Consider the following 15,262-nt stretch of genomic DNA (forward strand, 5'->3'; position numbering starts at 1 on the left):
CCATCCTATATCACTCTGAAAACTGGTTTAATGAATTCAATCGTGGGAGACACTCTCTAAAAATTGAAGATCGTAAGGGTCGATCAAAAACGACCGTTGGGTCAGAAAAAAAATTAAGCCGTGCGTGAACGGATAATGCAAAATCGCCATGTTATATATCGTCTGATAGAGTCATCCTTGGGCATTTCTTCCACCAACTAACATTTGATATTGTGAACAAAAACAATCGCGGTGCTCCAAAAGACATTTTTAAAATCGTCACGGACGACGAATTTTGGATCCATGCTTAGGAGCCCGAAACAAAACATGAATAGACCGTTTGGGTCTTCGAAAGCGAGCCAAATCCAACGAAATTTGTTCTTGGAAGAAGACCTTCGAAGCAAATGATCGCCTGTTTGTTCTGCAAAACTGACCGTGTGGCGACTAATACGGCTTGAGAAATGAAGGACGGTTAATTCTGAGTGTTACACTACAATTTGCTTGCCTGAAGTCTCCTGAGGAATTCGAAAAACGAACCAGAGAAGACGAATCGTTCTGTATCATGAAAAAACGCTTAGGCTAAAAACTGTCAAACTTTCTACTCTTGGTGAGTAGACTCTCACCACACATTTATTTCTTTAAGTGGACTGTACATTGTAAATAGATCCCCTGAACACCCAACACAGGCATGTGGACTGGGTCTGCATATGTTTAACTGCTCAGCTAAACCCACTCACATGACTCCCAATTCATTATGGACGCAGCCAGAACAGATTGCAGAATTTTTGAATCTGGACACAGAAGAACCAAATAACTCAAAACGATACACGACTGAAAATATTTGCGTTGCTACAACATCAATAGGCAAGAACGAGAAATATGCAGCACGCATATGGTTATATTTTCGTGACTTACATCCAGTTTCAGTCATAGTAGAGAATGTAGGCAGCAAATCATTTAGAGCGCAAACTGGAGAAAAATATGTAGAATAGGTGCAGCTATGTAAATTCCGTGTTCGATTAATTGGTACGTCTACCATTTCATCCCACACCTTGTCATTCGTTGAATATAAAACCTCATTTACATCTTTTAAGTTGTCAATTCCATAATTATCTGTCAAATAAATGACGCATTTGCCCCAAATCCTTGTTTTAAGCGCAAGTGTAAAATAAGTTTAAGACTAATTCCACAAATTACATTTTTATTTGTGAAAGAAGCGCCACCTGCATTTCAATTCACTTATTTTTTCAGTTCATGTGTTACATCACATCATAACGAAATTAAATATATAATACATAAATCATAAAACAAAAATAATAAACAAATAAATTTAATTTCTTCATATTTTTATATACAGGGTGATTTGACAAGTTTTTATTTGAACAAATTTTACTATTTCCATTATTAGGGATTTTATTTTTCAAGAGTTTTATTGAAACAAATATACTAATAATTTATTTCTTGTTTTGTGTGTAAATAATTTTGAATTAATCTTTTTTTTTTGGGTTTTTTGTTGTTTAATTAATTTTAATTCTCAAATCAAAAAGGAACGCACGTACAAACACTGAAACTACTGAGAGATAGAATTTTGATAGAGGTAGTTTGTATATAAGGTATATTTATAGAGTTTATAGAGAATTATACGTATATATAAATATTTATATATAAAGGGAAAGACAAAATATTGTTTTTTTTTTCTTGTATTTATATGGAATAAGGTAGAGGTAATGGGACATAGTTTGGAGTTTGTTAAATTGGTGGATGGGTTGGGGCAAAAGGTTTGGTTGGGGGAATATTCTGTGGGGGTTAAGTGTATTATATACTTTTTTCTTCTTACAATTTTTTTGTTTGTTTAATTTATATATAGTTATACAAAAAGGGATAGGAAGAAGGTTGGAAATTGTGTTATATTGTACATTTTGTTTCAATTTGTTTTTTATACTTTTGTTTTCAAAAATATATTTAGGCTTTGTTTTGAAGTTTGTGTAAGAGGTGCGAACGAGAGAGTTAGTCTTTTTGTCTTTGTGACATTAATTAATGATCACTGCAATATGAGTGAATTAAGTGACTTAAATTTTTTTTTCGTTTGAAGCAATTGAAATTGGCTTTTTTGTGTACCTACATTATGATAGGCGCTTGAAAGCAATGTGAGCGTTTTCGTGCTTTCTAAATGGCAAAATATGAGAGAAATTTTGTGTTAGTTAATTTTTGGGGGATTGATAAGCAGATTTAGTTTCATGCCATTGGGTTTTTTCTTTGTAGATTTTTTTCTTCATTGAAAAGAGCTTGTAGTTATATTTTGATTTTTTTTTTTGAAAAACTTTAAAGTTGAAAGCTAATAAGAAATATTATTTTTTTGTTAAATAAGGAACATCTAATATAGACCGGAGTCACGATATATGCCTTCCACCACTTTATATTGTATCCATATATGTCAAATATTTCGAAACATTTTTATCAAATTAAACATAATGTCAATGTATTCACATTGCATTCAATACCCAATCTTTTATTAGTATCCATTGCACCTTAGTTCAGATGATTCAATGTTCATTTGTCTCTTAGGTGTTTAAAAAAACTATTTTATGAATGACACGAAACGTAGTTTTAAACGAGGCAAAATTGATTAACTACTTTAACGAAAGATCTGTAGTACCCACAATTCCTTCAATATAATATAATAGTTTATTGAACTAGTTCATTCCGAAACAACACTACTCTAAATGTATTAGTTCAGTCAAAGAACATGAAAGAATCTACACATTTTTCAGCGAGTAAATCAACATTGAAATGTTGATTGTTGGGAATATATATTTACATTTTGAAAAAAAAAAAACAAAATTTTATTAGCTATCTCAATAAAAAAACGACGCCACCAATGTTCGATTTGAGAAACACTGGCACCGTTTGTATGGTTGGCTGCGACATGCTTCCAACGACATTTTGTTATGTGCATTCGTCGAAATTCAACGACACATAGCGGTGGAAAAAGTTTGGTTTGTTTCGCAAACACTTTCGTCGGTGTTGTGTTAGGTTGCCAAAGAAAAACTTCTCGTTGAAGTTTTTTCTTTGTTCACCTTTATACTTCCAGCTGACGATTGATGTTTGAGTATAAAAAGTTCTTGTTGAAGATGTTATTGAAAAATAACTTTGGTGGAGAATATCCACAAACAAGAAAGAAGGGAACTGATGAGATCCAGTGGCGTGGATCGAAACTAGTCTTTCCTGTCTTACCCCTTGGCGAACAATGCCAAACTTTTTCCACTAATAACTTATTTCTCATCTTTGTGTTTATTTCAGCTTTAGTCCATATTTTGTTGTATTCAAGTATTTGAATAACAACAAAATGTTTTACAGTGGATATGAAATTGATTAGTTGCGGGCGGAGGGTAGGGAATACTATAGTTTCAGTTGTCACAAAACAACTTCATCAGTTCCCTTTTCCGCCGACTCTGTATCGATAAACAGGTCAATAAGCCCATCCAGCAAATTAAACAAAATGAGAAATTTGCTATATGGCCCTAAAACTGATTACCCTACAATTTGAGTCGAACTAAAGAATTTTATATCCACCACTGTTTTTATGTCGTCTTTGCTTTGCAAAGAATACGAACATAGGAGTGTTGCTTCAATAAGCGGGGGTAAAACAACGAGAAAGTTGTTGTTTTTGCATTACGCATTGATCAACAAGGCCGTGCTGATGCCTATTATTGTTGTTGGCGTTTTTTATTGTTGGACTGCAGAATTTTACATCTTTGTGTTTATTTCAGCTTTAGTCCATATTTTGTTGTATTCAAGTATTTGAATAACAACAAAATGTTTTACAGTGGATATGAGATTGATTAGTTGCGGGCGGAAAAGGGAACTGATGAAGTTGTTTGGTGATAACTGAAACTATAGTATTCCCTACCCTCCGCCCGCAACTAATCAATTTCATATCCACTGTAAAACATTTTGTTGTTATTCAAATACTTGAACAATGTTCGGCAAAAAGGGGCACACGTGCCCTTGATGAGAATAACAACAGAACAACCACCTCTCAGTCTTCGTTCAGAAGTCAAAGAAGAAGGTTCTGTTGTCGGTTGTTTCAATGATTTTTAATTTTAGCAATGCATTAACGCACACGCTGTTTGTGGAGAGAGCGAGAGAGAGTCGTATGCGTGAGGCCGCAAACAATGCATTTGTATTGGTGCCGATACCTGTACTTGAATACAACAAAATATGGACTAAAGCTGAAATAAACACAAAGATGTAAAATTCTGCAGTCCAACAATAAAAAACGCCAACAACAATAATAGGCATCAGCACGGCCTTGTTGATCAATGCGTAATGCAAAAACAACAACTTTCTCGTTGTTTTACCCCCGCTTATTGAAGCAACACTCCTATGTTCGTATTCTTTGCAAAGCAAAGACGACATAAAAACAGTGGTGGATATAAAATTCTTTAGTTCGACTCAAATTGTAGGGTAATCAGTTTTAGGGCCATATAGCAAATTTCTCATTTTGTTTAATTTGCTGGATGGGCTTATTGACCTGTTTATCGATACAGAGTCGGCGGAAAAGGGAACTGATGAAGTTGTTTGGTGACAACTGAAACTATAGTATTCCCTACCCTCCGCCCGCAACTAATCAATTTCATATCCACTGTAAAACATTTTGTTGTTATTCAAATACTTGAATACAACAAAATATGGACTAAAGCTGAAATAAACACAAAGATGTAAAATTCTGCAGTCCAACAATAAAAAACGCCAATAACTTATTTCTTTTAAAATAATAAAACAACAACAATTGGATTAAGCCAGACTATTTTGAAAAAAAAAAAAACAAAATTGTATTAGCTATCCCAATAGAAAAAACGACGCCACCAATGTTCTATTTACATTTTGTATCTGCAGTTTGTCTGTTCCTTTACTTTGAAAAATCGTAAAAGTGGCAAAAGTAGCAAAAATTGTGAACTACACACGTATGATGGTGTCAGAAGTAAGGGAACGATTTTGAGTAAAAAGTTGTAAAACTTGAGGATTCTTGTACGTAAAGGAACAGACCATGTGTGAACACACACAATCTCAATTGTGGTGAGATTCGACTTTACTCTCATCACCGATCATCTTCTTAGTTTTAGCAATGAATTAACGCGCACAACGTTTATAGAGAGAGGGCTGGAAAGCCTCGTGTGTGCGACCAACACAAACAGAGCGGTTGCATTTGTAGTGGTTGGTGAGCCAAGGAAAAAGCTGTAGTTCCTAAAGTTCCTTTTACAGAATAGATTATTTGAATTAGTTCATATTCCGGAACGACACAGCTCTAAAAATTTTAGATCTGAACTTAAAAGAATCTACACGTGTTTCAGAGTGTAAATCAACATTTTAAACGTTTGGGAATATATGAGCCTGAGTAAATTATCGATTTTTTCTAGATACGACACCGATGCCCTAAATGTGCATGAGTTTGGGCAAAACTGGGAGACAGTGGTCTTTTTTGGTATTTTATCAAGCAGTTGTGTCCGCATATGGTAATATTTTCATGCCTTACAAACGGTTTCAGTCGCAGTAGGGAATGTAAGCAGCACATATAGCGAAGCGAACTTTTAAACAATAGAAAGTAAAAAACTTGTAGAAAGAGAAGTAGTTCCCCAAAATCCTTTCGCGGAATATATTAGTTGAACTAGTTCATTTCGAAACGGTACAACTCTAAATATCTACAAGTTTTTCAGCAAACATTTCTCCTTCAGCCACAGTAGAGAACGTAAGCAGATGATATAGCGAAGGGAACTTTAAACGATACAAACTAAAGAGCACGTTTGAACGAATAAGCTACAGTTTCTACAGTTCCTTTCACAAAATAGATTAGTTAAGGTAAGAACATGTATTGTTGCCAAGAAAAGTTTAAATCTTATTCAAGACTACAATTACAGTGATGGAGATACGACTGTAATGGGGTTAAAAGTAGACTCTGGAAGAGCCTTAGTGGTAGGTACGAAGTATCTACCATTTATGCACCACGCATATAGTTATATTTCCATGACTTATAGCCTTGGTCAGTCACAGTATAGAATGTAGGAAACATGGTCTCCCGTGTTGCAAATAAACATCCAAAGCGACGACTGCCAAACTTCTACTCTCCCTTACAAAACCCAAATTGGATATTTTGTCCTATTTATACAAAAATAAGTTTTATGGACTAAACGATGGGCGTAATTCTCTATTCTACTAACCTAATAAGAAAAAGATCCGAACATGTATTGTTGCCAAGAAAAGTTTAAATCATATTCAGGTCTACAATTACAGTGATGGAGATACAACAGTTGTGAAGTTAAAAGTACACACTGGAAGAGCCTTTGTGGTAGATACGATGCGAAGTGGACATCAAAGGGCGTTATTTATTCCCCATTTCACCCACCTAATGGGGAAAAGGCAAAAACATGTACATCAGCCAAGAAAGTTTAAAACAGTAAAAATTGTTCAACATACATCCCAGAATGGACGAGGGAGACTTCTCTCATATCAAAAAGTAGTTCTGATAGAGCCTCGTTGCTAACAACAGTCTATAGCCGTATGAGATGGCTGAACCACCAAACCATTTGGTGCACAAACTGGTGAACGGAAAGTCAACTAGGTGCAGTTTGGTAATGGGCTGTGATGCAAATGCTCATCATTCATTCACTGGGAAAGTAGTGAGGTGAATCCATGTTCAATTTTATTTTAACTGATAATATAAAGTATGAAATAAGGGAAACACGGCCAAATTCTTGAGTTCCAGAAGTTCACACAGCGAGGGAGGGACATTGATAAACAGGTGAATGATCTAGCTAGTACTCTTTGGGATTGCTGTTAGATGTAGTGCTCATTAACTTATCCTTCTCGAACCACAAGGCGATACATTTTCAAATTTCTTAAAGAAGTAGAAAGCAATCGCCTCATAAGAAATTCAAATCATTAGCTTCAAAACGGCTGGGCGAAATTCGAGAAGTTCACACACGTATATTTCAACAGCTGATAGATCGAGTTATTTGTTACCGAAAGACTAAAGATTGATTAGCCTTTCGGCAGAAACTGCATAACTTGGATTGGTGAATTATAGAGAAAAAAACATGGAGGAATAGCTGCCTTTTTGGATATAGAAGGAACCATATATATTGTGAAACTCGATCCGTCCATTAGGCTCTAGAGCAACTGAGGCGTTCCACTTTTATAACCGATGGGATTAACCAAGTGCTGGAAAGCAGACTAGGCAATTCACACAATGTGGTGAGTTCCGTAGGGAAGTCTGTCAGCGAACACACAATTACTTTGTGATTACTTACTTTCACGCTGGGCACATGATCAGATGCCTGGCCGACCCTAAGAATGATGAATATGGATGACAGGGCAGATGGTAGAGCTTTTGTCTCTGGAATACCCGATAAATGGTATCGGTAGGTTGGATGCCTGTAGGTTGGTTGACTCTGACGACAACAGAACCAACTACAGTAGTCCGCTACGATAACCATCTTCTGTTCCAGCTGAGGGCACGCTTTACAGCCACTTTTACATAAGCCCACACCACTTGGCTCAGCAACCTCCACAGACGACTGTTCCGCTTGCCCCGACAGCACCACCGGCTGGTGGCTGGCCGTCGTTTTATTTTCGGCGTACTAAATATTAGTGTAACTATTCGACGCTAGGTGTTCCCATCACTTTTTGATGGTTTCCTGTCTTATCACTAGGGGATTTTCAGACCATTACATTTAATTTATAAAAATAAAAAAGATTATGTGGCCAAAAACGAGTACCCAAGACTATAAGGCGTTAGAACTATGCTTGAAATTCTAGCTGGGACGACTGTAGTCTTAAGTTCGTCATGGGATAAACTGTCCTCGACCTTAGCAGAAACACTACTCTGACTGACGTACTAAATATTAGTATAACTATTTGACGGTAGGTGTTCCCATCACTCTGTAATAGTTTCCTGTCTTACCACTAGGTGACATTCTGACCATTACATTTAATTTATAAAAATAAAAAGTTTATGTTGCCAGAAACGAGTACCCACGACTGTAAAGCGTTACAACTTTACTTGAAATTTTGAGAAAGACTCGATGGGACGAGTGTGGTCTTAAGTTCGTCATGGGTTAAACTGTCCTCGGCCTTAGCACAAACACTGCTCTGACTGAGACTCAGAGCCACCGTTTGTTACAGAAGGGGTTGCAATTGTGTGATTTTATCGTCGGTAGTAGAATGAATATCTCCAGTTCTGGTTTTATAATTGTCCATGGTTGTAGCTCATTTGTTGTCTTCATTTGGGTTTGGAAATAGTTTTTGTTTTTAATTGGTTATCAGAATCCCTGCGTCATTTATAGATGGGGGTATAGAGGTCTATCATGACATAGCCATTATTTACCATGGCAAGGACTAGTCAACCAGGTATATACTACTTTGAGGCGCCCAGATATCAACTAACAACAGTTAGTGCCCTAAATGTATATCTTGGAACTCTGATGGACACGATGTACACCAGACATGCCAGCATTAGGGGATCTCTTATTCGTAGGATATCACTGCGTGTTCACAATTTCCAGGGCTCTTAGTCCGCGCATCACGTCAGTTTGTTAATAGGTCTACTTGATAACCGAAAAATTTGTACAAAATGCTGTTCGATAACAAACTTGTTCAATAATAGAGAACTGAGAAGTATTGCAAGTATTTGCAAGAACTTGCAAATTCTGTTTACTTGCGAAGTTATCGAACAGACCTATAGTGGTAAATGGCATATTATAGACGACTCCGACCGCTTGACTGACACGTTTAAATATTATATTGTTTACTTTATATACGTTAATTTTATAACTTTTAAATTTTATGAAGTTTTCGTAGCTCTCAAACTTTAAAGTTTTACCTTGCATATCACCGCAGAATATCGCTTAAATAGGTTAATCACCCTGCATATAATTTTCGTTTTTTGTTTTGTTTTTATAAATTTTAACACATTTAACAAGCTAATATTAATAATTTTGCATAAAATTTTCGCATATAAAACTTTCCAATAATTAAAATTTTGTATTCTTGCAAAAAGAAAAACAAAATGAAAAGACAAAGTAAGGCAAATGAAAAGGTTAACACTAAAAGCTTTTGTTTTGAATAATTAACGTTTATTAAATTTTTTTCTTGAACTCTTTTGTTTTGGAAAGGAATAAAAAGCACAAACAAGTTTTTTTTATTGAATTGAAAATAAGCTCTTTTCTTTGTATAATAATTTTGGTTTTATTTGGAACAATGTTTTTAACGCATTTGATTTTTTTTTGGTTTGAACAAAATGTGTGAGAAAGAGCTTTTATGAAATTGAGTGAGGGGGAGTTTTTGGCATTTGGTAATGGAAATTAGGGAGAAAGGATATATCGAGGAGAGATTTTTAAGGATTACATAGGTATAATGAGATGAGGGGTTATTAACTTGCATGAGTTAGTTTGAAATGTGTTGTTTAGAATGTGGTGTTGGTGATCATCAGAGACATAGACAAAGAAATTGAGAGTGTTCGAGTGTTTTGGCAAGGAAATTGTGAGTGTATGTTTAGGAGGTGTGTATGTGTGCGAGTATGTGTTTGTGAAGGGATAGTGCAACATCACTATGGAAACATCATGAACTCACCATCATGTAGCGGATCTATTGTGTGAATCATAAGCTGCAATAGGCCATGACGAAATTTTGCACCAGTCTGTGTAGTATTTGCATTTCCACCACTGCTATTACCTGTAGTGCCAGCACCACTACTGGAACCGGGCGGTCCCGAGCGTGTTTCCGATGCTGCTCTCGATGTCATCGAACCACCAGGCTGTGTGGCCATTGAAGTTTCCGAAGAATTGGCGGCATTGCCCTTTTTTAGGGGGGAGAGATACAGTGGGAAGAAACAAACAGAGAGAAGGGGAGAGCAAGAAAGAGAAAAAAGAAAGAACAAAGATAAAAAAGAGAAAAAAGAGGGGGAGAAACAAAACAGATGAATATACAAATTATGGACATGAATTTGTTTTGGCGCCCAATATGAAATGGCGCACGCACACACATTTGCATTTAGTTAATACAATACACAGACACACACATTTATACATGTAACATACACACAAACAATATGAACATGAATAAAAACAAATAAAAAAGTGATATAAAAAGTTTGGAGTGTTATAAGTTGTGACGTTAGAAAGAGAGAGAGACAGAGACAGACATGTAGATAGAGAGAGGGAAAGACATAGAGACAGAAAGCGAAAACAAGAAAGAAGAAAATTGAGGCAAAAAGAAGAGAGAAGGAAGAGATCATGTTATTAAATATTTAGTTACTTGGCTTAGTATCAGTTATAAATAAAAACTGAAGAAACCGAAAAATAACCAGAACATATAACCTATTGTCTAATATATCAAATAAATAGATAACTGATAAACTTTTCCTACAACTAGAGGACCAAGGGAAATTGTGTTAAGCATTTTTATTTGGTCTGATTAAATGTTTAAGTAGACTTTTGAGAAAAATTGTTATTCTATTTGTATATTCTCTAGAGTTAGAATTTCCTGGCAGTTTTAAATGTCGACAAAAAATAATGAAGATAGAATTATGATGAATGTCATTGAGTGCCATTCGCGCAGAAGAGCGAATATTTGCCTGAAAATTTTCATAAAACCAGAGATCCGATTTGCTCGATTTTAATCGCGAGTGGAAGTGATCGAAGAGTACGAGTTTTAAGGGGTGACCCCCAGTTGTAAAACCCAATTATAGCCATTTTTCATGAAATTTTTCCAAGAAAAATATGACAACTGTTTAGTAGATGTTTTTTTCACCTGAAAGAGCACATCTTAGTATACTTTCTGAGTTTTTCTTGTTGAAAAATATTTCGTAGTTTTGTGGCAATTGACCATTTACCAAATCATGTTTTTATTGGAGCGTTTTGCGGTGTCAACTCTAGCTCGAAAACTAAAAAACCGATCGTGATATATTTTTGTATGCTTATTAAGAACATAAATATCTAGTCCTTCATCGATTGATTTTCTAAAAAATATTAGGTTTTAGGAAAATGGTGGAACCAAAAATCAAAATTTCAATTTTTTGTTTTAAAAACTAAAGTTTTTTGGCCAAAAATATTTTTTTTTTTTTTTTTTGATTTTCTGAAATTTGAAAGTGGCGTCACCCCTTCGCTAGTACTCCCTGCTCAAAAATTCATAATGTTCGAAATAAAATATGAGTTTATTCTATGAGCGAAATCGAGTGGAACAATAAATTTGTTTTTTTTTTTGCCGATTTGTGTTTTCGTGTATTAATGTTGCTGCGAGGAGAGAACAACACAAATGAAACAACGTCATGACAAAAACTAAAAGAGTACTCTCACTCGAAAACGATACTCGATTTCTATTTTTTCTACTTGCACGAGTACTCCCGCACGAATTCAGCCAGGCAGTTAAATCCTATGGAAGCTTTGGAAAAAAAAGGGTTGAATTTTCATTTTTAGCAATCAATTCAGCATGAACAGTTTAAAGCCAATGTGTTCCTCTTTGACAATTTACACACACACGACCCGAATGCAAAGAAAGAGAGTACAAAAGAGAGCAAATGTTTTGATCTGTTTTTCTTTTAAAGCGCTGGTGCTCAAAATATTTTGTGCATTAGTCTCTCACAGCGAGTCTTTCCTTTGCTGAACCACGACAGATGAGAATAAAGAGAACATATCGCTCATTTACTTAAAGAGTGACACATCTCAAAAAATCTAATTTCGAGAAAAACGCGATTAAAGTGGGCGATTGAAATTTAACCTTCCAACTTAAAAAGATTATTACGTAAAAATAAAATAATTACTTGGGCCATATATTGCAAACAGCTATCAGTACTTCTCTGCAGGATCGAGCATGGTTTGAAGTGTTTTAGTGCTTCATAAACTCAAAAAACTTTTTTGTTGAATTATGCCAAACCCGTAGTAAATGAGCTGTAACTCCATGAGTTTTAGAGATGTCAGCATGAAAATTTGACACAAAATAAAGTAGAAGTCTTAGAAAAAATAGAAATTGCTGACTCAGAAAACGCATTTAACTCGATGAGTTTTAGAGATATCAGCATGAAAATTTTACACAAAATAAAGTAGAAGTCTTAGAAAAAATAGAAATTGCTAACTCAGACAACGCATTTTTTTAATTATGCCACTCTTTGAGTAAATAAGCGATATGTTGTTGTTGCAGTCACGTTAACGTATATGGGTGATCTTCACCGTTTTAAAGCATGGCTGCTCAAAACGTTGTTTTTTCACAAGGGAATAAAACACCATTTAAGAGAAATTAGGAAAGAACTATTTTTGGAAGTTTTTTTTTCGACGTTTCATGCATTTTTGCACGTCAGTATCGTCAAAAACTATTCCCCTGATTAAGCAATTAATAATTTAAACCAAAAATCTACAAAAATATTCACTTATTTCGGTTTCAACAAAAACTGAAAGAGAATTGGTGTGGAAGCATTAGATCAGGCTCAGTCAATGTGTGCACTTTTGCCCTCAATAAGCGTTAAACTCATCACACATGCACTCACACAATGACAACAATGTGCGCTTCAATTTTTGTTGTTGTACGCCTGACTCTGGTAAAAATTGACAGAATGTTCGACAACATTTATTTAGGTGAACTAAAGCTTCATCGTCCAGATAGAGAAATATTAACAATAAAACCTAATTTAGGGAAGGAACTGTACTATGTCAAATCAATCATTTTGGTAGTGGTGACAAATATCCAAATGCCATAGTCAACATTCATCGTTCGTTCATTATTTAAATGCTGCCAAACACCCACCTTACATTGCTGCAATTTTTTTTTATTTTTAGGTCAATTCATTCAAACAAAAAGAACGATGAAAGAGAAAGATTGAAGTATGTTCTTCTTGGTACTATGGAACTACATTAAGGAAATCGTTCCATTTAGGGCAAAGAACTAGAAAAATTGATTCGCTTCGGAAACTAGATTGCCTAACTCTATTAAAAACAAAGTTACCGAATAGCTTGTCTGAACTCTTATAGGTCAATGGAACCCAGTAATAAATGGCCACTGGAAACTGTTGTTTTACTCCACAATAAGGTACCTGGACTTCATTGTAAACTGTGAAGTCAAATTACGGCTTAATGTGACTTTATTCCTTCAGGGGGTTTCTCTTCCCTGGAAACCTGTAATATTTTTATTTTTGCCTTATTAAGGCGATGGTCATTTTATAGTGATATTTTAATTAATTCTTTTTCGAATTGAGCTGTTATAATTTAACAGGTGCTTGGAAAATTTAGAAGTCCACCGACGTCCCACACATTCAACCATTATGCTACGTGTCACGGGTGTTTAAGTCCGATCATCAGGCATATTAGAATGTTATTTTAGTGGGCGGACGCAGGCTAAGCTTGGAAACTAGAATTTATAGGTAAATCATTGGAAAATTATATATACGAATTAATGTCAATTATTTAATTCCAAACTTTTTCTTTGTCCAACTGAAACGAAATTAGAGCATTTTAGTTTATTTAGCAAACGGCCCATTCGCATCAGAATCGCTTACCGGTTCTAAAATATTTATATATGATTTTTCCTATAGAATACCTAATAAGGCGTTCTTCTTTTTTTTGAGGTCTTCTTTTTTTGAGGAAGATTTTTTAAAGTGATCTTCCGCCTATACAAAATCTTTTATTATCTTCATCTGCTTATAGATGAACTTTGAAGATCTTCTGCGTATAGAGTATCTTCTAAGTTTTTTTGTCTATAGAAACCTTTTTAAGGGTTTGTCTGCCTCTAGAGTATATTTTTAAGATCTTCTTCTGCCTATAGAAAACTTTTTAAGGTATTATTTTGTCTGTAGAAGATTTTTAAATGTCTTCTTTTGCCTATAGAAGATCTTTCTCTACATATTGAATATCTTGTAATATATTGTTCTGCATATAGAAACCCTTTTAATAGCTTCTTCTGCCCAGAGATGAACTTTGACGATCTTCTGCTTATAAAATGCCTTTTAATGGTTTCTTTTGCCTACAGAATATATAGGTCCGTTTCTGCCCCTAGAAGACTTTTTAAAGCCTTCTTCTGCCAATAGAATATCACCACTGGTCTTCTTTATTTTAATATCTTCGTCTACATATCGAACAATTTTTTAGATCTTCTCCTGTCTATACATGGCCTTTTAAGAACTTTTTCTGTCTATAGAAGACTTTTTAGGGCCATCTATTGCCAATAGAAAACATTTTAAGGTCTTTTTCTGCCTATAGAACTTTTTCGGCCTATAGAGGATTTTTTAAGACCTTCTTCTGTCATAGAAAGCATTTAGAACTTCTTTTAAGGTCTTGGTTTCCCTATATTTCTGTAGTTTATGGTAATCGCCTCTCTATAGAAGACATTTTAAAAGACCTTTTACTTTTACAGCAAATATTTAAATACAAAAAGATTGGAAAACTCAATTGTTAACATTTGTCAATAGATGGGGTTAATGGGGTTGTTACGATATCATAACATTCTGTTAACTAGTTAACCATTTCAGGCGTTTTTAACCGCCAAGTTTATATTCAATGAACTGGAAACTGCTATAGAATACAATCCTGAGTCCAACTTTTTGCTTTCCTCCAATTTGTATAAGTCAAATTGAGCTTTAATGGGGTTTTATCATTAACATACCCCTGTTGTTGGTAACATGTTCATATACATTGTTTCATAAACATTTGTGCATTATGCATCTTATCCAGTCTTTACAGTTCTATGTCGTTGTTTAAAGGGAACATTTATCGAGTAAAATGTGGTAAAACACTACGATTTTTAAACACTACGATTTTTAAACTTCAACACTACGATTTTTGAACTTCGCTTAATACCTTTGACAATGTGGGTTGAGCCATCCAGAGGTTAAAGTCATTGCCATGGGATTTTTGAAGGCTTCCTTCTGCAAAAAACCTAAAAGCAGCACACTTTACGTGCGTTAACTATATTTTCTTCTCTATCATCAAAAAATAGTTCCACTTAGCTTATCATTTTAGAAAACTATAACTTTTATGTACAACTTGTTTTTATACCCTCCACCATAGGATGGGGGTATATTAAGTTTGTCACTACCATATAAGGCCATATAAGGCCCCATATAAAGTACGCGTCATTTTAATATATTTTGAATGTATTATACCCATTTGACCACAGAATAGGTTGTAATTTGGTATTTTGTGTCTTCAGAGGCCAGAAAACATTCCTACCAAAGTTGGGTTATATAGGTCCGCGTTTTGGTATAGTCCCCACATAAGACCCCTTATAAAGTACGCGTCATTTT

At 34.9% G+C, this 15,262-nt stretch overlaps 1 protein-coding gene across 44 annotated transcripts in view; it reads right to left on the bottom strand.

Moving 5' to 3' along the window:
* Nckx30C (solute carrier family 24 member Nckx30C) overlaps nt 1-15,262 on the bottom strand; it is a 370,077-nt gene that overhangs the window by 164,971 nt on the left and 189,844 nt on the right. For 19 of the 44 annotated variants that reach the window (XM_073967975.1, XM_073967985.1, XM_073967968.1 and 16 more), the window contains one exon: nt 9,607-9,832. In XM_073967975.1, the coding sequence (XP_073824076.1) occupies nt 9,607-9,832 (226 nt within the window). The remainder of the gene's footprint in view (nt 1-9,606; nt 9,833-15,262) is intronic. The other 25 variants (XM_073967993.1, XM_073967977.1, XM_073967990.1 and 22 more) reach the window with 3 other exon arrangements.

Source organism: Musca autumnalis, unplaced genomic scaffold, assembly GCF_047663935.1.
Source record: "Musca autumnalis isolate F117 unplaced genomic scaffold, ASM4766393v1 scaffold_2, whole genome shotgun sequence".
In the NCBI taxonomy this organism is placed as follows: Eukaryota; Metazoa; Arthropoda; class Insecta; order Diptera; family Muscidae; genus Musca; species Musca autumnalis.